Genomic DNA, 22,869 nt, shown 5'->3' on the forward strand with positions numbered 1-22,869 from the left:
TCCAGTTATCTAGACACTGGTAACCCAAGAGTATAACACTTACTTAATAAACAGTTTTTTCTTGCAGTAACACCCAGGAGATTAAAGAGGAAAAGATGCTGATGGAAGCCCGAGAGGCCTGAAGAAGACCTTGGTGCCCTCGTTGGCTCTGGAGGTTGGCTGTCTAGCAACCATTTCTCGGCTTCAGGGTGTGAGTTTACACACAGACTGCTTGTCCCCTAGATATTTTACAAGCATTCTGGGTTTTAATTTATCTAATTTGTTGTGGCTTTGTGGTTTGTTTTTTTTTTTTAAAGAAGGGAATCTTTGTCAGACAATAGTGGGGTTTTTTTCAACCAACTGACTTCTTTATGAGCACCTGGAAAAAAAAGAGATTCCTCAAAGAGCTATTGATTCAGTTTAGCCAGAGCAGGAGCTTTCAAAATGTGAGGAAGGGGGGAGATCAAGCACAAAATGTATGTGGGGATCAGTGGGAGCAAGAGAAACCTCAGAAAAAAATCCATCCAGCCTTTTTTTGTAGAGATAAGTAGATGAGAGGGGAGTGGGACTAGACCCAGATTTGCCAGAGGTTTGGGAGCAATGATTTTTGTTGAAAGAGAGGTACAAATTATGACACTCAAGGATCCCGGGTGCGGAGTTCAGGGGCAGATGCTTGGGAAAGCAAGGGAATGGGAGTATGCAAAGGAAAGAAGGCAGGGAGCAGGGCACAAAGTAAAACAGAAGGTGTGAGCACAAAATAAAAAGGCTTGAGACCTCAGGAATCTCACCTTGTGCAGCTTTCTTGACAAAGCTTGTTTCCTAACAGCCCTTTCACATCCATATGCTACTCAAAACTGACTGTGAAAATTACAGAAATTCCATCTGCTGCTGTTATGAAAAAAGGTTAAAGATGCTTGAGAGTCTTATTTCCTCACAAATTGCAGAAACTTTCTTCTGCAGCCTTTAGAATCAGCAAGGTTTGACTTCAGTTCCCGTAAAGCTGGCTTAAAAGCTGACCTTTCACTTCTTGGAAACATATTTTTCTTTTATTACCTTTTCATGTCCATTTTTAAAGGAAACTTGTCCTTTCCAGGACTCTATTTATATTTCTATGTGACTTTTTGGTATTATGTGTTCATTTTTTAAAGTAATGTTATTGTTAAAATTAGTGCTCATTCTTTTTCCTGCATTAGATTCATAGTGCATGTGAATCTGGCTATTTAAATAAATATTTTAATTTGCTGAAGATAGCTCTGTCACTAAGAATTAAGTAGTCATTTGTGTCAAGGCTGAACTTACAGTGTTTATATTTCCTGCATGTTGGGGATGAAAGAGACTTATTTAGAGAATTTTCTTCTCTTAGGTACAGGAAACGTTCCTGCCTTAAACCAAAATGTGTTACTGGCCCAGGGTAGAAAACCCCGCGAATTCCCAGTCCAAAATAAACATACTTTAAAAAAATAATCATCTCCCTTCTGAAATTGTTTTGTGATGTTAAATGGGAAACAGTACAGTTTCTTCGGCTAAAATAAGCGTGTCCCCGAGTTCCTCCCGGAAACACAGTGGATCTGTGATCCTCCCGGGTCGACTGGAGTTGATCCCGCTACAGCCTTCATCTCGCCTCCACAGCCTCGGGCTCAGGGGAGAAGGGCAAACTCTGCCTGGACACGATGTTCCCGTTTTCTGCCGGGAAGGAGATGCCGCCGTGCCCACCTGAGAATGAGAACCCGTGGGGCCTGCCCGCGGGCCGAGGCCCCACTCACCACCACAGACGCTTTTGCCAGCCCACGGCGGGGCAAGGACGCGGGCCTGGGTGTGGGCACGGGGAGGCAGAGGAGGCACTGCAGATCCCGGTGGCCTTTGGCGGCCTAGCGCAGCACGGAGGGGCTCCGCCAGCCCACGGCCGTGGGCAAGGCAGCCACGCGTGGATCGGCGGGCGAGGCCAGCCTCTTCCCCTGAGGGACCCCCGGCCGGCGCTTCCCTCAGGGGCCCAGAAGCGAGGTGTCCCCCGCCGAGAGGAGCGGCCAGCTCCGCGGTGCGGCCTCCCCGGCGGGCGGGCGGGCGGCTCGGGCGGGGCGGCGCTGCGCGGGCGCGGAGGCGAGGCGCAGATAAGGCGGCCGCCACCCGGTACTGGCACACAGCCGGCGGGCCGGGGCGGCGGGGACGGAAACACCGGGACTTCCTCTGAGGGAGGCCGGTCCTGAGGAGGCGAGCTCCCCGCGGGGAGCCGGCCCCGCGCAGCGCGGGGGGTGGCCGCGATCGCGATGCGGGCCGCCTGGGTGCTGCTGACGGCGCTGGCCGCCCTGTCCGCCTACTACGTGTACCTGCCGCTGCCCGGCACCGTGTCGGACCCCTGGAAGCTGATGCTGCTGGATGCCACCTTCCGGGCAGTGCAGCAGACGGTAAGGCGGCGCGCGGCCCCGCCGGCGTTACGGCCCCGGCTCTAGAGAGGCGGACAGACACCCTCCCCCCCGCCGCCGCGCTCGGTACGCGCCCCAGTGCCGGAGGCGGGAGGTTCCCCACCCCGCAGCCCGGTCCCGGGGTCCCCGGGGCCCGAGGGGGAGCCGGCACATCCGGAGATCCGCCGTGGGGGGAGTCGCCGCATCACTGACATCCGCGTCGGCGGCGGGCGGGAGCTGGGGCCGGTCTCCGGGTACCGGGTCGTTACCGCAGCCGGGAGCAGGCAATGGCGTTGGGCTCGGATGCGGTGCTCTGCCTGCCGAGGTGGAAGCAGCAGATCCGGGCAGGGTCGCCCCAGGCTGCTCGTGGTTTCGTCCTGGTCAGTAAATCAAGCGTGTGCATTTCAGTAAAGCTGGCATCCAGTCTTCTCTTTGGGTTTGGCGGTGCAGAGCTTATTAGATGTGGTTTAGTCTGGTTTCCAACTTGCAGGCTTTTGGCCAAAAAAAAAAAAAAAATTAATGGGTTTTATTCTGATACATTAAGTATGCCTTAGGGAAAGAAGACGTAGGGAAGCTCTTTCAAATGTTTAAATTGCCTTGATTTGGAATTGTATTACTAAACAAAACTCTCTGAATGCTTGATTTTGTCACAAAACACACATGACAGTTATGCCACTTCACGATGTCTCCCTCATTTTCTGCCGCTGTTTTTATGCTGACATGAAACAGATCGGACGCCACAAACTTTCTGATACTGGCTTTAGCTGTGAACTTCACTTTCCTCTAGGATGGTCTTGTCTTTTACAAGGACTGATGTGTCATGGTCAGGCCTGATGTAAGGTACTATGTATGTGAAAGGCTGGGGGGGTTTGTCTTTTTTATTATTTTTATTTTTTTTATTTCCTGGCAGCCTTTCAGTTTACTAAGTTGGTTCTGAAATGTGCAAAAACTTGTACTTTGAGTGGATGAGGACATCAACATATTCAAAAAGGGATCAAATGAATGAATGGACAAAGGGCTCCTAAGTTCAGAAGGACTATATGGGAATGTACCTTCTACGTTCCTGATACAATAATTGGGGATGCTGGGAAGCATGAGGAGAGTGGACTGTGCAGTGTCCAGACTTGTATATTCTGCCTGAATAGCTTCTTCAGTTGCCGCTGTTGAAGTCTGGGAGTAGATAGGCCACTTGTCTGAGCTACTGGAGCATCTTCTCATAGTCCAAATGTATTGCTGAATCAAAGCATATCTCTAAGAAGAAAAGATAAAATCTGTTTGCTTGCATACCTTCCCCTGTGTCTGCTATGAGAATTATGCAGATATGACCTACAATAGCTTCATTCTTCAGTAAAATCTATGGCTTGCCGTTCACTTGCTCCAGTGAACTCAAGTAACTGAACAGCAAGCGCTCAGCCTGCCCAAAATCAAGTGTGGATGGAAAGGCCATGATGCCCCCCTGACATGCTGCTTGCAAAACACATTGTCGCAGTTTCAGCCAGAACACCTGAATCAAGGCCATAACCTCCAGCTGAAGGAGACCTATCTTTAGAAAATCATCTGACTGTGGCTATATATATGTGTATTGCTAGTGGCCTATGTGCACATTCAGTTTGTTTATGTGGTATGTCGGGCAGAGTCAGATGAATTCTTCAGCTTGGAGGCTGAAGGGTTTCTCTTTTAGGATATTCTAGAGGTCATGATCCCAAGAGGAGCTGGCAGGACGGAGCCTGGTAGCTGGACAAACTGGCAGGCAGGGCGGAGGGGCCCACATCTGTCCCCCCTCTCTGGGGTGGGCAAGCCTCTGTTAGGGAGAAGTGGTAATTTCTTAGTTTACATTTCTGGCCTTAGAAATAAAACTTCAATAGTGAGAAAAATTGCTAAACAAGTAACAGTTCTTGTAATGTAGCTTATAAACCAAAGGAAGGAACAAGTGAGTTTTACACGGAAGTGTGAAGAAGTGAGGTGTTAGAGGTGCCCTGAATCACAGGCCAGGTGAGCCTTGGGGCATTCCTTTCCCGAGAGAAGGAGCTTTCCAAGCGTTCAGAAGTCTTTCCACCGCTGAGAGACAACACAAAGTCAGAAATGAATGACTGCCATTAAGAAAGAACTGTGACAACTGAAGCTAGGGTTGTAAAAGTTAAGTGCGAGTGTTTACTTTGTTAGACAGCTTTTGTGTGTGTGTATAAAGTAAAGTGTATGTCCTTTGGTAGAGCTCAGCTTTTCCTTGCTTCCTCTACCGGCTATTGCAAGACCAAATGGTTTAGCAGTTCTCTAAATGTGACCATTGAACTTTCACCCACTTCTGAATGTATTTTCAGCTTGCTATTTATTACTTTCCTTTGTAGGTTTGATAGCAGGCAGAAGTACATTTCTGATTTTAAAATCTCTGAAATACACCGTAATCCTTTTTTTCCAAGACCATGAAACAAACTTCATGTGCTTCAAATACAATTAATTGTCTTTTGTTTATTTTGCAATAGATTTGTGAAGACTGACAATTAAGCATGACAATTTCTTGTTAGGGATAATTTGTGTTTGTTTTCTCAGTGCATTAATAATCACTACCAATAAAACATAATAAGGCTGTCACTGGCTTTCAGGGTACTAATGATAAGGTTTTGCATTTCCATGTAGAGTTTTGTCCCAGTCAGCTACAAATTTTTTTTACAAGCTTGGGACTGACTCAGTGTCCTGGCTCAGCATGAGACGCTCCAACAAACGTTCAAGTATAATAACATGGTTAAAAAAATGCGTAATGCTTATAGGGTAGTTTCTGTAAGTAGGTTTCAAAACATACTACAGAAGGGGACTGATACTGTTATCCTAATCTTAAATTGATGAATGAAAACAGAGAAAGTTAGACTTTAATAATATTAATGACTTGATGTGAAAGTACTTAACTGAGAATGAGAGTAATTTGCCCCTCTCGCATGTCTCAATGGAACATGGTAACATTTCTACAGAAATCTGTGATATAACACCATTTTAGATCAGAAATTAAAAACTGTATACATGCGTATGTATACAGGTATGTCATAACTCAGCTTCACTGAAATTTGGACAACCACATAAAATTAATTATGGGATTGAGCCATAGATTAAACCATAGTTATTGTTTTACGTGACATCTGTCAAGAAGTGTCTAAATCAACATTTCATAATTCTGCTGTGAACTGCAGGACTGATACAGGCATTTTTCACTTCTTCCTCTAACCACTCTCCCTTACCGGAGTAGAGAACAGCATATGTTTATTTAATAAGCCCTTTGAAGTAAGCTATTTCTGAACATCACTATCAAGATACTTGCTATTCTGGTGCACGGCAAGGAAGAAGGGATTTTTTGGAACTGGGACAGCTGTTAGCAGAGGTTTGGAAGGACAAATGGATTGGCATAGAGGCCATCAGATAGACGTGTATGAAAGAAGATAGGCAGCTGTACAGGGGAGAAAACTATCCTCATATCTGTCCTCATCAGCCAGGTGATTCCTTCATGCTTCTCTGCCACTCACTTTCAGAATAAAATCTGGGGCATGGGAAATCAACGTTCAGGATTAAAGAAAACAGTAATTAGTCCTTTCTAACATTTTACTATCTCTCTACTTACATATCTCAGAGTATGTGACTTCTGGACACACGTAAATCATAGTTGTAGCCAGCCAAGTAAGTTGTTGATGGTTTTGCATGCACGAACACAGTCTTGGAATTGATTTACAGTAAACCAAGTTGTTAGTTGTGGCAGGTAGGTCTCACAGCAGTGGCACCCGAGCAGAAACTGAACCACACGGGAAGTCCTGTTTGCAGTAACAGATAATTTTTGCCTCTCTCTAGCATAGAAGCAGATCATCACAGGTGAATAGGTATACGCACAAGACCTTACATTAAAATGTAATCTAGTTTCGGCTTGTAATTAATAAACTGTAAAACAGTCGTCTTGGTTTCTTTTCAGTTCTAAAGGAAATTCATAAAACTAAGAGCACTTGTCTTTGAGGACTGTCTTTATATAACCATTAAAAATACATATTCTTTACTGGGCAATAATGCACCTGCATCAAGAAGTGGTTCTGTAAAATAAAAAAAAAAAAACAGACATTCACCTTTAAACAGGATAAACTGCCTGAAATACACACAAAACAATATGTTCTGCACCCAGGTAAATGGGGAAATGCTCCTGTTTATTTTTCACTAATCTCTATTATTGACTACAGATATTGTAGTTGGCATTTTGGACTCTAATTTTATAGAAATGTGTTTTGCAAAGTGATGCCAGAATTGACAATAGTGTCTGCATCTTTTAAGGTAGGACAGTTCAGTTGCCCAATTCCAGCATCATTACTCATTTGAGTCATGAGTGAGATTTGGCTTAGTCCCGAGTAGCATTGTATGAAAAAAGAGCCTTAGCTGTTTGCTTAATTACTGATCCTGCCGAGGCCGGAAAGGTCAGTGCAGGACCTTGGGGCTGACCAGCCGCGCAGGCAGCAGAGGAAGCAGCTGATGCATTTGGCTTGTCTTCGGAGGCACGCTGCCTTTGTGCGCTGTCTGAATGCGACCTGTTGCAGTAATTTCATGGCTAAAGGTCAGAGATGTGAAGCCAGACGGTGTCAGCTATGGAAGTCATACGAGGACAAAGAATTGCAACGTGCTGAGTACTGTTAGAGGTTAATAGACAGTAGCAACAGAAAAACTTCTTTGGATATTTTTTCTTTGTAATACAGAACATATGACAAATATGGAGTACAAGTCCACGAGGGAGCTAAGCATAAGAGCAGTGAACGTTTGAGATCCTTCAGTAAATTACCAGCTGAGGAGCCAATAGAAGAATCCTGATAGTTTAGGGACAGATATTGGTGATTAAAGGTGAAGTAATGGTGCCTCTCTAGAGCAGTTCTCTGCTCATTCTGTCTGATTTTAATCACAACCCTGACTCCTTTCTTCACTTGTTGAAAATTTTCTCCTACATCAATTAAATCAATATCTGGCATCCCTCACCAAAGAATTTACCAGGAGGAAGGTGGCAGTCTTGAACAGTTTAGTCTCGAGGGAGTCCCCAGGTTGTCCCTACCCCAAAACCCCTGTTATGGGGATGTCCTGGTAAAAGAGAAGGAGACGTGGCTGTAGTGGTTGCTTTGCCTGACTTGTTGGAGAGCTGGGGAGCATTACAGTGTGAGTGCAAATCACAGTGCTGCCGAGGCAGCCATGGGTCACGGGGAGCCAACGGCCCCAAAAAGCCGCAATCAGAAATGAGCAACAGATTGTCAGTAGGGCTACTGTAATATGTCCATGGTGGTGATTTGCTGAATTGGCTCAAACGCCAGCAAAATACTCACGTTTGCCTTGGTAGCCCTCCTGCTCACCAGCTCTGCCTCGCTCCCCAGCAGCGAGCTCTCGGTGCGTGTCCATTACTCGGTCCGGCCTGTAATGCCGTGATGTTCACCGGCCGTGTTTCCCCAGAGTTACCTGTTCAGAAAACAAACGTGTATTCGGATGGATGCAGAAAACCAGTGGTTACGTGGGAAAACTTGGGGCTGTGACCCAGACTGAGTGATGTGCCGTGCCTGTGGCTGGGCTAATTGCCCACAGGGCTTTCATCTTTATACTGCCTCCTTTTTTCTGTGAATTTGTCTTTTTTTCTGTAGTCTCTTAATTTCTTAACTTCCCCCTTGTCCTTCTGCCTTCTCTTTGTTTTCACTAGGTTTTATTACTGCAGCACTGTCTTCTCTCCCTATTCACCAGAGAACATCACTGTTTCTCTCTTCTCTTCCACATGCATATACATGCACACGTAATTCCCATATATTTAAGTCCTATATTTGACCTGCAACAGTCCTGCATGTTGTCACAGCAATATCAGCAAAGATCAAACCCATTATTGCTCACATGAGATGACTAAATACAGTTTTTATAATGGGTTTAAGCCAATCCAACTGCGGACTCCTGCCAAAAGGGCTGGTCCTGTCCTTCCCCCGACTCCCTCTTTCTTGTCTTGGGTTATCAGTAAGATGGTGATTTGGCTGAAGTTTAATGTTGTTTCTTGTGGTTTTGCTGGGCTCATATTGAGGTGGTGCAGCAAGATGATACTCAGGCTTTGCGTTCGTTAGTGCTAACACCAGAAAGTTCCAGGGAAGCACGGACAACAGGATGGGCAGGTCTGCCCTTGGGTGGCAACGTAGTCCTAGAAGGGAGTTAGCCAACCATTAAACACGTCTTCTTCTGCCAGTAGTTATGGTACAGAGAGATAAGATATTAGATATCTATTTTAAATATTTATTTATAGAGAAAAAAATATAGAAGAACTTTATTTGTAAGAACTTTGGACAAGACTAGCTCTTTGCCAGCAAAAAGTGCAATCCTTATAAATGACAACCAAATACGCTGATTAGACCGATATACTTCCAAAGAATCTGTCTGATAAGTGCTTGGCAAAAAACTGCCTACGCCTAACAAAAAAATTAGGACTGTTGCCTTTGTGCCCTGGTGTACAAAGCATCTCTTCCAGGCTTTTGGGTTTTTTTGCATTCTTGGAAAGAGTTGTCTCTTATAGGAAAATAAAAGGCATAAAAGCATGTGATAACCTGCAGATGGCCACGGCGCCCTGGGGTTTAAAGAACAGGGCAAAACACTTCTCAGTAAACAGCACTAACTAGCCTTGAAAATAAAACATTTCTGATTCCAGGGAACATGTGGTAATCTCGTCTACAAAGAATGCGAAATAAAGTAGGAGAAAACTAAATTGGGATGTCTATTGCAGCACAGTCAGGCTAAAAAAAATCTACAAAAAAATGTTGTTTTCCCCGGCAGTATTTCTAAAATTGATTCCCAGCAGTTACCTTCCCCAGGAGCCTCCATGGGACACAGAGAGGATCAGATCTGTAGCTGGTTACATCACTGGCAGCCCAGCAGATTGTCTGCCCAGTTATTAATGGATGTATTTCTCTTCAGTTTTCAAACACAAACTGGGTTTTCCTGTGGGAATTTTTAAGTAGCGGTGGGAGAAAAGCATGATCGGAAACTTGAAGATACAAACAGCCTTGTGAGTTCAGCATCTCCTCCCGTCGGGTGGATACTTCGTGTTTCTTCTCCCAGAGAAAAGCCTCGCAGTCTAAAGAAATTATATTCCATCCAAAAAAGCAGCAAACGTTTTAAAATTTGGACTCCCACCAAACTATCTCAGCAGGGTGACATTACCACAAGCTAAAACAAGAAAAGAAAGTAATTTTTGTAAATTCTTGGTTTGGAAGTGGATTCCTCTCCCTGCTTGCATAGCAGCCCATTGTATTTGGCATAGACTTTTTTTTTTTTTTTAAATATCAAAGCTTGTATTTTTTTCTACAGCAATCTGCACTGGAAGTGGGGCTGTGCAGGGCCCTAGCTATACAGCACCTAACTGAAAGCCAATATTTCATCTTTTTTACATTCAAACTAATGATGACAGATTGTCACGTGAGGAGCTGGGGCTTTAGTCCTAGGGAGACAAATCTTCTTTGGCATGGATACTGCCGAATGCTTCAAAATTTGCTTTTCCTCCGGAGGGGTGTGTTTGCCTCCGTTAGCCCTTCCTTCGCTGTGAGCAGACGCTCCTGGCAGAGCAGCTGAAACTTGGCACGGAAAGCGGCTGCGAAAACGGTACTGCACAAGTACGGTAAAGAAACCCCGGTCAAGAAAATAAAGTAGCTGACCTTGTGAACAGTCAATAGAAACCAGAAAGGGACTGTGAAACTCTTATTTGCAAAATCATGTCTGTCGCAAGAAACTAGACTTGGCTTCCACTTAGTTTTTTGTGCAGGTTAAACGATGACAACGATCCGTTCTTCACAATGGGGATGCGGTTAGACCGGTACCAGGGTGACCTGCTCGCTCGCAGGTGTCAGCATCTTTAATTCATGCTAGCAATTTTGCACTGCACTAGCGGTACTGGCAAAATTGAAACAGTAAAGTGATGGTGTGTAGACAAGCCCCATGGCACCTTTTATGCCAAGTATTTGGTACCTGTACATAAAATAAAAGGTCACAGCTGACAGTTTTCCTTATGGTAGTGGTCCTGCAGGTGTACATTAGGTATATGTATTAATTTTACCTCCCAACTCCAGTGCCCTGGCTGAGGAAGTTTTACAAAAGGCTTAGCTGATTATCCACTTTCCAGCCTTTATCACTAGGATAGAGATTAACTTTATGGAAAGGGAAAGACCCTCCACTACTTTTTAATGGTCAGTTGGGACATGGTAGTAGTCCCTGCAGTCCTTGGTTTACCCTTTGCCGCCCCATTTGCACCACCTAGGGAATGGGAACCAGTATGTACTACCAATAGGCTGCAGGTCATCACCATTTAGGCTGGAGGAGTGCTTTGGATCCCAGTACTGTTTGCTGAGAGAAACAGGTTTTTAATCTATTCAGGGCAAAGTTTAAAAAATAAACATTGTAACAACAAAAACCTTGGATAGCCAAAGGGGCAAGGATCTGAGTGCTCATTCACAGTTGTCTTGATCCACGTAGTGCTCGTGGTTTGATTTATTTTGACAACGGAGAATTTTCTATGGACAGGGGTTTGTTTTAATATAGCTTTAAAAGCATTAGAGGTCTTTGATAATCATTCATTTTCTGGTGAATATTCTAAGAATCTGTATTCATTTTCATATAGGACCTGCCCTTTGAACTGTCAGCGGTGACCTTTTATTTTACATACAGGTTCCAAACACTTGGATTAAACGGCGTACTGATAGGTGCCGTGGGGCTTGTCTACACACAACCCCTTGAGTGTTTTAAGGCTCAAACCACTGATGTTTGCATCCGTGGAGGAGGCTGCACCTTGGCAAGGGCAAGAATGTGTCTGCCAGTAATTAAAGGGGACAGAAAGATCAGATCATTCTTCATTTTTGTAGTGTTTTACACACCCCCACAAAAAAAAGTAATGCACTTTAGTCTCTGGAGTTGGAAAAAAAAAATCCCTAACCTGCCGTGGTTGTTAGATAGCCTTTCAGATCCTTCCCAATTCAGCAGGTAAATCCAGGACAAGCCAATAAACAAACATTATATTCCTTTAAGACCATTCCTGTTTTCAAATTTCTTTGCAATCCTTGAGAACTTTCTTAATTTGGAAGTGGAAGGACTTACTTGTTGGGGTGCAACAAGAGAAATACTTTGCATTTTTGATACCACCACAAAAACTTTGCCTGTCTGGTATTGCCTTCTGCTGGCGCCGGTCTGAGGAGCTTCACAGGTCCCATAGTGGAGCATGCTGGTGAGGTTCATCTCCTTTGGGAGGTGTCTTTCAAAGGCAAGGATCTGAGTGCTCATTCACAGTTGTCTTGATCCACGTAGTGCTCATGGTTTGATTTATTTTGACAACAGAGAATCCTTTATGGACAGGGTTTTGTTTTGATACAGCTTGAAAAGCATTAGAGGTCTTTGATAATCATTCATTTTCTGGTGAATATTCTAAGAATCTGTATTCATTTTCATAGAAGACCTGCCCTTTGAAGACGGTTGTATTAAGCATTAATGCAGTAGCGTATGATATGCTCTGAAGTAACAGAAATCTCCTTTTTTCTTTTTTTTGTCTAGTGTCACCTGATTCACTATCTAAGACTCAGCCATCACTTGATAGTTCTGAATTATTTGATTTGTACCTTTGACAAGCTGAAGTCTGTCTCCTCCGAAGACATTAACATCACGGATGCTGTTTTTGACGGTGTGGAAGTCAGAGTGTTTGCACCTCCTGCGAAGCGAGATGAAACGCTCAAGCGCAGCGTTGTTTACATCCATGGAGGGGGCTGGGCCTTGGCAAGTGCAAGTATGTGTCTACCAGTAATTAAATAAGATTCTGGTCTGGTTTTCTCCTAGCAGGAGAAGCCAAAAGCTCTTTTTCCTGCTGGGGATGACAATTTTTCTAAGACATACCTGCATTCAGTAGTAACTGTCTTCACTCTGGTAGATCAGCTCTAAGGAGGGAGGGGGAAAAATATCGTGAAGACTCAGCTAAAATACATATCTTATCTGCACATGAGCTGTAAAAGGAGAAAAAAGTTAATTTTGTTACATCCTGAGAGGAAAAAATAGCTTATTGTTTGAATTCCTGAGATGCCTGGATGGGCTGTTTGGGCCAGTCTCCTGTTTTCTACGGTCATGTGCAAATGTTGATTCTTGGTGATCAGCATCCAGTGACTACGTGTAGGGATTTTTCCCCATTTTCACAGAATAATTGGCAGAAGAGCGAGCTGAACAACACTGCATGTAACAGCATTGCTAACGTTTGGCTCTTAAATAACTCTCATTTGTGAATACATGCAGCTGATCACAGACAACGGGCAGCGTGATGAAGGAAATGGGTAGAGGTGCGTTCCCGTCCCATGGTCTGGCCCCCTCTCTTAGGGGATCACTGCCACCACTAGCAGAAATTGCCTTGGAAATTAATGCTATTTACTCCAGTTAACTTGGAAGCCACAAACGTGATCAGAGAAAGGAAGGTATAGCTATCGACAGCGATAAGCTAACCACTGATCCTTCCATATCGTACAGGAGAAAAGCCTGAGGAGGAGAAAGGGCGTGTGGTTCTCACGGCTGCTTCGAGATCCAGATCGGATGGGAGTCTTCCTCCTTTTCCTTCCCCATTGCTCCCGTGACATCATGAAGTCCATACAGCCCTGATGCATTCTATGGCTTCATCTATAGAAAAAGAACATTAATGGGGTTTTCTGAAATGTTCCAAAACAAAGACTGTATTCATTGCATTTGGACTATGCATGCATAAGTCACTTAGACCAGGATTTCAGTGAGATTTAGGTTCCTAAATAACTTAAATCTGACTTTCACGTGCCTTTGGAAATCCCAGTCTCTTTGTCCTGTCATCCTATAGCAGTTTAAAATTTTGCTCCTCTTCCTACAGAGGAACTGTGCTTTGAGATGGGTTTTCTTAGGCCTGCCTAAGGGATGTTTATTAGTCTCCTGCCTGCCGCATTTGTTCTGTAACAGTTTGCATGTGACTCTTGCTGTGCAAAAAGTTTATATTAAATTACTACTCTTTGTTTGGATAACTATAATTCAGCGATGTCAGATGCTATATCCTCAAGTCCAAGATGCAGAAGTTAATGGCACAAACATTACAGCTAAATACTAAATTCTAAGACTAGATACTTTAGAAAACGCTTAGTGTCTTAGTATATTTTATAGTACCGGGAACCAACAATTAACTAACTGGAAAGGAATAAAATTAAAGAAAATCAGTCCATAGATAAATAGGATAGCTGTGATTAATCCTCCCTTAAATGAGTAGTTCAGTTGACGTTAATAAGGCAGCTCATTTGAATCTGAGCAATAAATGCTATAACAAAATGAACAACAAGCAGTGACTCATGCAGTGATAACTGTCTCTGGCTGCTAATGCCCCCAAGCCACTGGGTACCTTAAATTTTGCCCAACCGAGAGAATTGTGATAGGTGGATGAAATGACATGCCCCGAGTCACCAAGAAACAGATGAGAAAGAAAGCATTAGGCTGCAGGACGTCTCAAGGCATGAATTATGCTCCTTCTGCTACAATATGTATTTGGCACTTCATCTGTTGCAAGCTGATCTCATTTACTTTGCTTATATTTGTATCGTGTCTTTATATTTTCTGAGAAGGCTTACGTACAGCTCTGACTATTGACAGAAATGGACTCATGTGTCCCTAACGCCGTGTCCTTTCATTCCAGGAACAAGCCTTTATAACAATCTCTGCAGAATCATGGCCGAATCTCTCAACGCTGTCATTGTCTCAGTTGAGTGAGTAATCTAAAACTGATCAAGTAATTTTAAGGTATTAGAAATAGGTAATGTTCTTTTAGCTTCTCCCTTGTTATTGGCTTGCGTGTAAGGCTTTTACTTGGACAATAATTATTTTACTAGTCTTATGTTTTTATCCTTACTTTAAAATTACAAAAAATTGGAATAATATCAAAAATTCATTTGGGTTTTTAATTATTTTAGAAGGCAGAAATGTGGGAAATGAGAGTAGCACTTAATCCAGTTGGACAAAGACTAAAATGCAAATTTTAGTGCATCTTGTATTGTATCTACATGTAAGGAATGCAGTGAAAACCTGAGATCCCTCAAGTACAACTTCTTGTCAACTTTAAAAACAAACAAACAAACAACCCAAGCACATTTGGAAAAGATATATATATGAAGGAAGGCTGAACCACATCTCTGTGCCTCCCCATGTAGCAAGAGGGATTTTTCCCATCCTCAGTGGCCACTCCCACTGCTGCAAGGTATATTTTTATATAAGTAAGATAATATTTAATACACAATATTTAACACATTAAAATAATAAACACTATTAAATAATAATATATATATATTGGAACCCGCTCAAGTCTGTCTATAAACAACAGTTTCTAAGTCATATTGAGCAAGGGTCTGAAACATAAAAATTATCAAATCATTTTGCCCTTGCTCATTAAGCAGAATACACCGTGGAGTCTGGCAGTTCCCTGCTGCTCTCTCGATCTCCCACTGCTCCAGTCATCTCATTTAAGCCTTGTGCTCCACTCAGGAGCAGATGACTGCCGGGGTGCCAGACAACAGAGAAGCAGGGCTGCTTTTTTAACTCACTGAACAATTGCAAGGTAAACAAACCTCTCGACTAGCTAACTACATTACCTAGGTGATGCCACCCTGATTGGTACTTTTCCCATCCTTATTGTCAACTTCAATATTTTCTTTTGCAAACCAAATCACTTGATATAACTACTCAAGTTTCCCACCTGCAGTTGATTACATACCAAGCTCTGTGATCTAATTGCAACTTAATTATATGGAGTTGATGTTACTCATTCAATACTTATTACAGCATACTTTAAAGGGTTGCTTTTTTTACTGGTTTGTGGTTTATTAGTAGAAACAATGAAAAGTTAAAAGCAGCTGTTGGTTATTCCAGACGAACAGCAATCACAGTATTGAAAAGTCCCTTGTTATTCCTTTTCTGATTTATGGTGGTATAATTCTGCCTTTTTCTCTGAGTTATTGTTTACCTCTTCTCCTTAGCCATTATATCTCTCAGTCAAGGCATTTGTATTCAATTAGTAAAGTCTAATTAGATTTGTCATTGGTTTAATTGCACGTCTCACTTTCATGATATATGGATGGTCTGTTACCCAGTTTTGCAAGGAGTTCCCACAGGACTCTCTCATACTCCTTTATAGTTGATGCAATATATAGATTGCTTTCTGAAAGCAGGTCAGATTTGGAGCTTGAAACACTTTTTGTGTAACCTAAGTTTAAAATTTATTCTGCATATGAAACTTGTTTTAGCTTAGATTCTGAAGGAAATGTTTTGCATCAGAAAACTGGATTTTGTTTTGCTTGTTTTGCTCGGCTCTACTGTGAATATGTAAAATCTGTTGATTGAAAAGCTACAAACAGAAGATATGTGTTGTACCATAAGGCCCAGTAACAACTCTCAGACTGCAAATTATTCAGTAAATATGAACAGACTTCTCCTGCACTGTTATTTAGAAACTGAGAAATTCTCACGAATGGGATTCAGCTGCTGACTGTTCCTGGGCAGACTGTTTGCTCTCTGCACTTCAGTCTCTCCACCTGTGCAATGGGTATATTCCTGCTCCACTCCTCGATAAAGGAGAGGAATTATTCAGTCTGTGGCATAGGAGCAAATTGGTATTACTTCCCTCCTTGGCTATTGTTCTTTTCGCTGCACAAATGTATAGCAAGGTTCGTTCTCTTCTGAGCATTGGTAGAAATTGGGGAAACAGAACTGCTTAGGTTCAGCAGAATCTGTTGGGTGTATGTGACATTGTCCCTGGTAGTAGTTAAGGTGGGGATTTGGATTAAAAACAGTCTGATTATGATGACTCCCTTGCCAAGGGTGGTTTAAATATTCATTCATTTTTATAATGTATGATGAAATCCTCCATTGGGAAATCCTAGAAAGTGCTGCACAATTTTATACATCTTGATATTATTCATATCTAGTAGGTTCCCATTAATCTTTTAGAATTAAAGTATTAATTATAAGATTAAGTCTTACATAAGTATTACACACCTCATATTTTTCCCATAGAACTTACCCTAATGAAATAGTTATTTGCCATTAAGGAATACCTGATAGTGCCTATTAAGCCTGAGAGAGACGCTCACGGTAATACTTGTTTCTCACCTCTTTTCTTTTGTAGATACAGGCTGGTACCAGAGGTGTGCTTCCCCGAGCAATTCCATGATGCTCTTCGTGCTACTAAGCATTTTTTGCAGCCTGACGTCTTAGCTGAGTATTCAGTTGACCCAAGTCGAATTGCAATTTCTGGCGATAGTGCAGGAGGAAATTTGGCAGCTGCTGTGTGTCAGCAGGTAACCTCCAGTGTCTGTCATGTAGTACACTGCGACAATCCCCAATTCAGCGATGCACGTAGGTTGACGGATTCTTTGTGCCGCGTCATCACAAGGGGATGTGCCAACCCTAAAGAATGGTAGAAAGCCAGCATCTAGTCACTTTGCAGAAGAAAAACAAGTCAATTGGAACATAATTCATATAGCTTGCAATGTCTTACTACAGTTATGAGTTGTTATGGGCCAGATTTTAAAAGCAAGCAGCTAAATGACTTTTTTTTACCCCTTTTGCTGGTGAATTTTCTTATTTTTCTAAGTAGGTAACTAGGTACATGTGTAATTTATCAATTTAGCTTCCTGTTTTCAGATGCTTGTCTCTGAAAATATGTTTTTATTTCTTTCACATACAAATGAAGGACAAAACCTATAATAAACGAAGCTTAATTCTTCTGTTAAATTGTCTTCCTGTAGCATTTCACAATTTTAAGGAAATTTCTTTTGTGTATCTGCAGTTTAAGCGTAATCTGAGTTTAATCTAGTAAAGATTTTAAAGGCAGCCTGGGGCAAGTAATAATATTTTTCATGGTTGAGTGAAATATTATTATTAGCTTTTTCGTATTGCTATAACCATTGGTGATAAGAAAGCGGATACCGCATCCAGGCAACTGATTATCATGACAACCTTGCAATATCGAATTAGGGTGAAACAATTAATAAGGGACAATTACACTAAAAATTTCAATATTGATAAACATGATAGATCCATGTTTTGGAAACAGCAATCCTAATTTGTTTCCCTGATGCATAATTCTTTTTAAATCAGTGGTGTAGAACTCTTTCAGGGAGAGGTTAAATACAGAAAGATTCTTCAGCCTGAAAAAGAGGCAGACAATATGACATATGATAGAGAACTCTTTATCTTGTGTATAAGATGAAGCAAAACAAGTGTTTGCTGATTCTTCCAATAAAAGAATTAGGGGGCACCAAATGTACAGTTGGTAGGCTGAAATCAAATGCGGATGGCAGGTTCACAGAGAGGTGCTTCTGCACACAGTGAGCCTTTGCTAGAGAAAACTCCGGATGCCAACAGTTTGTAGATGCTGAAAAAATAATTAGATAAATTCATTGAAGAAAAATATCCATGAAAAACTGTTAAAAGCAAGAATAGCTCCTTTGATTCAGGACGTCCCTCAGTTGCAAATTGTTAAACTGGGAACTGTGTTCGCAAAATGCCACTCTACACCTTTTTTTTATTCTTAAGCCCTTCAGTAAACTTCTGCCACTGATTTCTGTTGGAGACAGGATACTGGCTCTGCCCCAACGGCCATCCTTACAAGAGAAGAAAAAGATCAGGCTGCTAATATTTCAGACAAAAGAGCAACATTATCTGCATAAGAGCAGAATTTGGCTTAAAAGTGTCAAATGATTGATTGCTTGTGTGAAGTTCAAGGTTGATACTGTAATGTTTCTTTTCCTTATAATTCGAATTCTATTCTGTATTTTTCCCACAGCTTAGCAAAGATGAGCAACTGACCATCAGACCGAAACTGCAGGCTCTGATTTATCCAGTCCTTCAGGCATTTGACTTCAATACACCTTCTTATCAGCAGAACATGAATATGCCCGTTCTTCCTCGTTATGTCATGATCAACTACTGGATAGATTATTTCAATGGTAATTACGACTTGGCTCACTCACTGCTGATTAACAACCACACTGCTCTTGACGTTGGCCAAGCTCTCACTTTCAGAGGACGTCTGAACTGGACATCTCTACTGCCTTCATCATTCAAAAAGAACTACAAGCCTGTAATACAAACCACAGGCAAGGCTGAAATCATCCAGGAGATACCAGCGCTGCTTGATGTACGAGCAGTCCCGCTCCTCGCGGAAAATGAAACTCTGCAGCTGCAGCCAAAGACTTACATCCTGACCTGCGAGAATGACGTCCTGCGAGACGACGGGGTGATGTACGCCAAGCGCTTGGAGAACGCCGGCGTGGAAGTCACGCTCGATCACTTCGATGACTGCTTTCATGGCTGTATGATATTCACCATTTGGCCTACTGATTTCTCCGCAGGCGTTCAGACCAGAAACAGCTATATCAAATGGCTGGATGAAAACCTCTGAACAGAGAGTCTCTCTAAGAAGACACGGGGTGCTCCACTCTGGTGTCTGTTCTTGCTGAAGAGCAAACAAAAAGTGCACTTTTCCAAATTCAGACTTCATCCCTTTAGCTGCAGCTGGTGGGGGTTACAGACCACTAATTACAGCATTTACTAGCTTGAATGGCCTTGCTCAGCAAAGAAACACTTTTTCCAAACTTTAATTTTATTTTTTTTTCTTCCCCCCCTTCTTTCAGATGACTATTGCCAAACAACAAATGTTGAGCAGGGAGATCAGCATTCCTGTAGCATTCTTAACTGGCCACAACTTTCAATCTTTGACTCTTCATTAGGCACAAAGGCCACAATTTTCAAATGATGTGAGGTGAAGCCAAAACACCTACATCTACATCTGAATATGTAAAAATGGGAGCTGCTTTTTAAGTGCTGAGCACTTGATGTCAAAGACAGTGTGAGCACTCTCACCTTGACAGCAGAGCCATGCATTTGAATGTCAAGCATGGATTTAGGTGTTGGCTTTTTGGCACATAGACAAATGGCTCGTTTAATTTTTTTTCTTTTTAAAAAAACCCTCTTCTAGGCAGTTAAGATGATGCTAGCCAAACATGTAATTCAGCTTTGGAATTCAGTGTTTATTGCTTTTTAGTTATTTATATTTTATAAAAGCACAGGACTAAATATATTTTCAATAAAAAGTATTACAGCATACATACAAATATATAGGATAAAATACTGTGCTTAGCAGCAGAATCCAGATTGTTTATGTGAGTGGGTTTCAAAGCTGACTACTTATTTGGCTACAGAACGTTTAAAACCTCAGCTTCATGACCTCCTTACAGAAAATACTGAGCATACTAAAAAAAAAAACTACTGTGTGGTTTGCACTAATGTTTGTAATTAATAGTAGGTTTTGTTTATTTACTTTTCTTTTGTGCTTATAGTGTTTATTATATTTCATGCTTCCTGGAAGGAGGGAGGCAAGCAAATAGAAGTGGGCTCTAATCTGTACAGAAGATTTAAATCTGAGCTTTGCAGTTGAACTTTATCTGTCTTGTAGACTGACCCAAAATGCCTGGTAAGATGATGTCGCTGTTGTGCAACAAATATCAACAGTTTGAGCCAGACAGGAAGGACAGGGAAGTGAAACCACTTGCAACAGTGTGTGTTGTCCAGGATGGTTCCTGCTTGCAGAAAGGAAGGTTGTGTCAAAAGCCCAGTGTTTCTAGCAAAGAAGAGAGAATTAGTGGATTAAATTCATCGTCAGTTTTACTACAGACTTCTTGTGGGACCCCAGGAGAACAACTTAATCTCCTTATGCCCCACTCTTTTCTGCAAGCGAGGGAGCAGTAGTTTCCTACCTCACAAAGGAGCTGTGAAGCTGAATTCGCAGGCGTTGCTGAAGCACAGGGATGGGATGGTGGCTGGCAGGCACTGCACAGCTCCCATAGCTTTTGACTTTCCATCCTTCTCTAATAGCTGGCTCAGAGCAGCCTGGCCCACGATGGGTCCTCCTGGGCAGTTAGCTCATCGCGGTCCTGGCTCCTGTACCATTACGTGAGGCTTCTTGGCCACTGGGACGTCATGACAAAGGCAACTTCATTAGAGCGTTTCTTACGGCGGGATTCTGAAAAGTTCTTTAAAAAAAGCACAAGGTACGGGTAGATCAAACTGCCTTCAGTCATTTAAAATATTTACAGAACAGTCCACTTTCACTGGTATTTAAATTAAGTAAGAGAATGGCTTTGTTGAATTCAGCCTCGAAGTTGGCTCAATCGTGCTGGCTGAAGCTCATTTCTGGGCATAGGTTCACACGGAGGTCACAAGCCAAAGCTTTTTCAGCAGTGGCTTAGAGTCGTCTTCCATCTAGATCGTTACAAAGGCTTGGTGGAATTAGAGCAGCCGAGTGACAATCTGAATCAGAATAAATTTTGGTCAAGATATCCAATTAACACTGCAGAACAATTCAAATTTTTTTTTATGGATTTGAACCCTCTTTCCCCCCTTCCTCCATAAACACAACTTCAGTAGGTATAATTTACACTTAAAACAGATAGCAACCAAAGTTATGTCCATGCAAAACACAAATTACTAATCTGCTCCGGAGCCCTTTCCACTGTATGGAGACAGTTCTATTTCCCTGACTTTAAACTGTGACGTAAAGAGTAAAAAAAAAAAAAAAAAAAAATATTACACTCAGTCATAACAACAAGCTTCTTACTGGCTTTCCCACTTAAAGAGTAAATTCATGTCAGAGAAGATGTAATTTATATCCTCCTGCAGTCATTAAAAGATTGTAGTAGCTGTCATACTGGAAAAAAGGTGGTTAATATTCCTGTAAATTCTGTAACAATTAAGTTTGCCTGAGAGCTGTCTGCAAAGCTTTAGATCAGCATTTGTTCATATCTAAGTTACAAATATCTGCTATGAAGCTATAATATAATTACTGCTGGGTTTTTTTAACTGAAATGAAATGGAGAGCTGGAATATATATTCATGGAGTCAGCTGTAAATTTCCTTCATGCACTGAAGCACATTAAAGTCTTGGCACAAGAAGTGGTAGTAAGTATATAACTGGACTGAATGTGTTTACTAAGTCATCACCAGCTTGACGTGACATCCAAGGTCGCAGCACAACTTGGATGAGATGTGACAGTATTAACTAGTTCTGTCAAAATATCTCGACTACTTTTATCATACAGCTATATGGTCTAAGCACACGATAGCTGCAAAGATACGTGGTGGATCCTACAACATATGAAAAGACCTTTTAGTATATAGCCGCACAAGACACTTGATTAATATTCAGTGTGAACCTTGAAGTAAGTGTTAGTCCAAAATCAGCTTTCCCCTACTTTGCTTTGTTCTCTTTTGCACATAAAGTTGAAAGTTTTGGGTTGTTTGCAGCTGAGTTGAGGTCCCGCTAACGCAGCTGAGAGCTGAGCCGGGGCCGGCAGGCATGGTTACACAGAGCTGGTGCCTGCTAGCAAGAGATTAAGGTTAATGCACGTTACAACACCCCGATTTGTTCTTGTCCTACATCTCCTAAAGTGTTTCCTCGGGCATAGCCAACACCTTCATTCCTTGGTTGTTTCACAAAACAGCGTAGGGCACTTTGCACATTGTAGGATCAGATCAAGTACTTGTAACAATATTTCACCTGTGCACAGTAAAAGTCAGTCTTCTAAAAGAAGATACTCAATAAATTTGTCTACTTATCTTTTCATTAAATCAACAAGCATGGCTAACTACTTTTTGAAGACTGCTTCTTTTTGTCCTCCTCCTACAATTAGACTTCATCCATTGCAAGAATATCTTCTTCCTGACAGCCATCAAAGCATTCAAATGTAAGCTTTAAAAAAACCAAAAAAGCTCGCATAACAGACCCTATAGTCATTTGTATCCTATTTTCATAGACCTGGGAACTATATTAGCAGGTCCCCAGAATTTTGGCCAATATTTGCAGGACTAAATGGAGGTTTTGTCTCCCTCTTAAGGGATGGGTGTTTGGCATTTCTGAAAGTCCGACTCATTTAAAGATGTTTCATGGTGCATAAAAAAAATCACAAATAAGTTGAATTTCCTAACTTTCATGTAAGTAATTCCAAAATTGCTTCCCTAGCCAAAGCAGAAAGGCCATTGTGGGTTTTAAGCCCTACAAATTAAAAAGAAATACTTTGATCTTTAAAATGTTATTTTGTAGTGTTTGGGCCTCTGTATTTTTTTTAATCTCTTACCAAATTTTATTAGAATATTTTTCAAATAAAACTATTAGAACTAGGTTAGCCTGTGTCGAACCTTCTAAGCTGCTATGATCTGTAACAACGATGTTGTTAAAAAAATCCAAAACCAGCTGGTTTTATGTTCTCTTATTTATGATGTTTAGAAAACCAAAGTACAACGTACTTGACGTGAATGCGTTCAACACCTTATGCGTGACCATTTTTGCTTCTTTCCCAGTGCAGGGGAAGGGTCTTGTAAGATCTAATTAGCAACTGTGATTGAGATGTGCTATCAAAATGAAGAACAAATAAATAAAGTGAAATGTATCTGT

The 22,869-nt window shown here is 41.9% G+C and overlaps 1 protein-coding gene across 1 annotated transcript; it reads left to right on the forward strand.

Moving 5' to 3' along the window:
- Window positions 1-281: 281 nt before the first annotated feature.
- Window positions 282-22,869, forward strand: NCEH1 (neutral cholesterol ester hydrolase 1). The gene is made up of 5 exons (XM_054834779.1): window positions 282-2,381; window positions 11,934-12,162; window positions 14,062-14,131; window positions 16,543-16,714; window positions 18,205-22,869. Exons 1-5 carry the CDS (start codon window positions 2,244-2,246, stop codon window positions 18,820-18,822), a joined length of 1,227 nt encoding a protein of 408 aa, XP_054690754.1. The 5' UTR covers window positions 282-2,243; the 3' UTR covers window positions 18,823-22,869.

This window comes from Grus americana, chromosome 9 (assembly GCF_028858705.1).
Source record: "Grus americana isolate bGruAme1 chromosome 9, bGruAme1.mat, whole genome shotgun sequence".
Taxonomy (NCBI): domain Eukaryota; kingdom Metazoa; phylum Chordata; class Aves; order Gruiformes; family Gruidae; genus Grus; species Grus americana.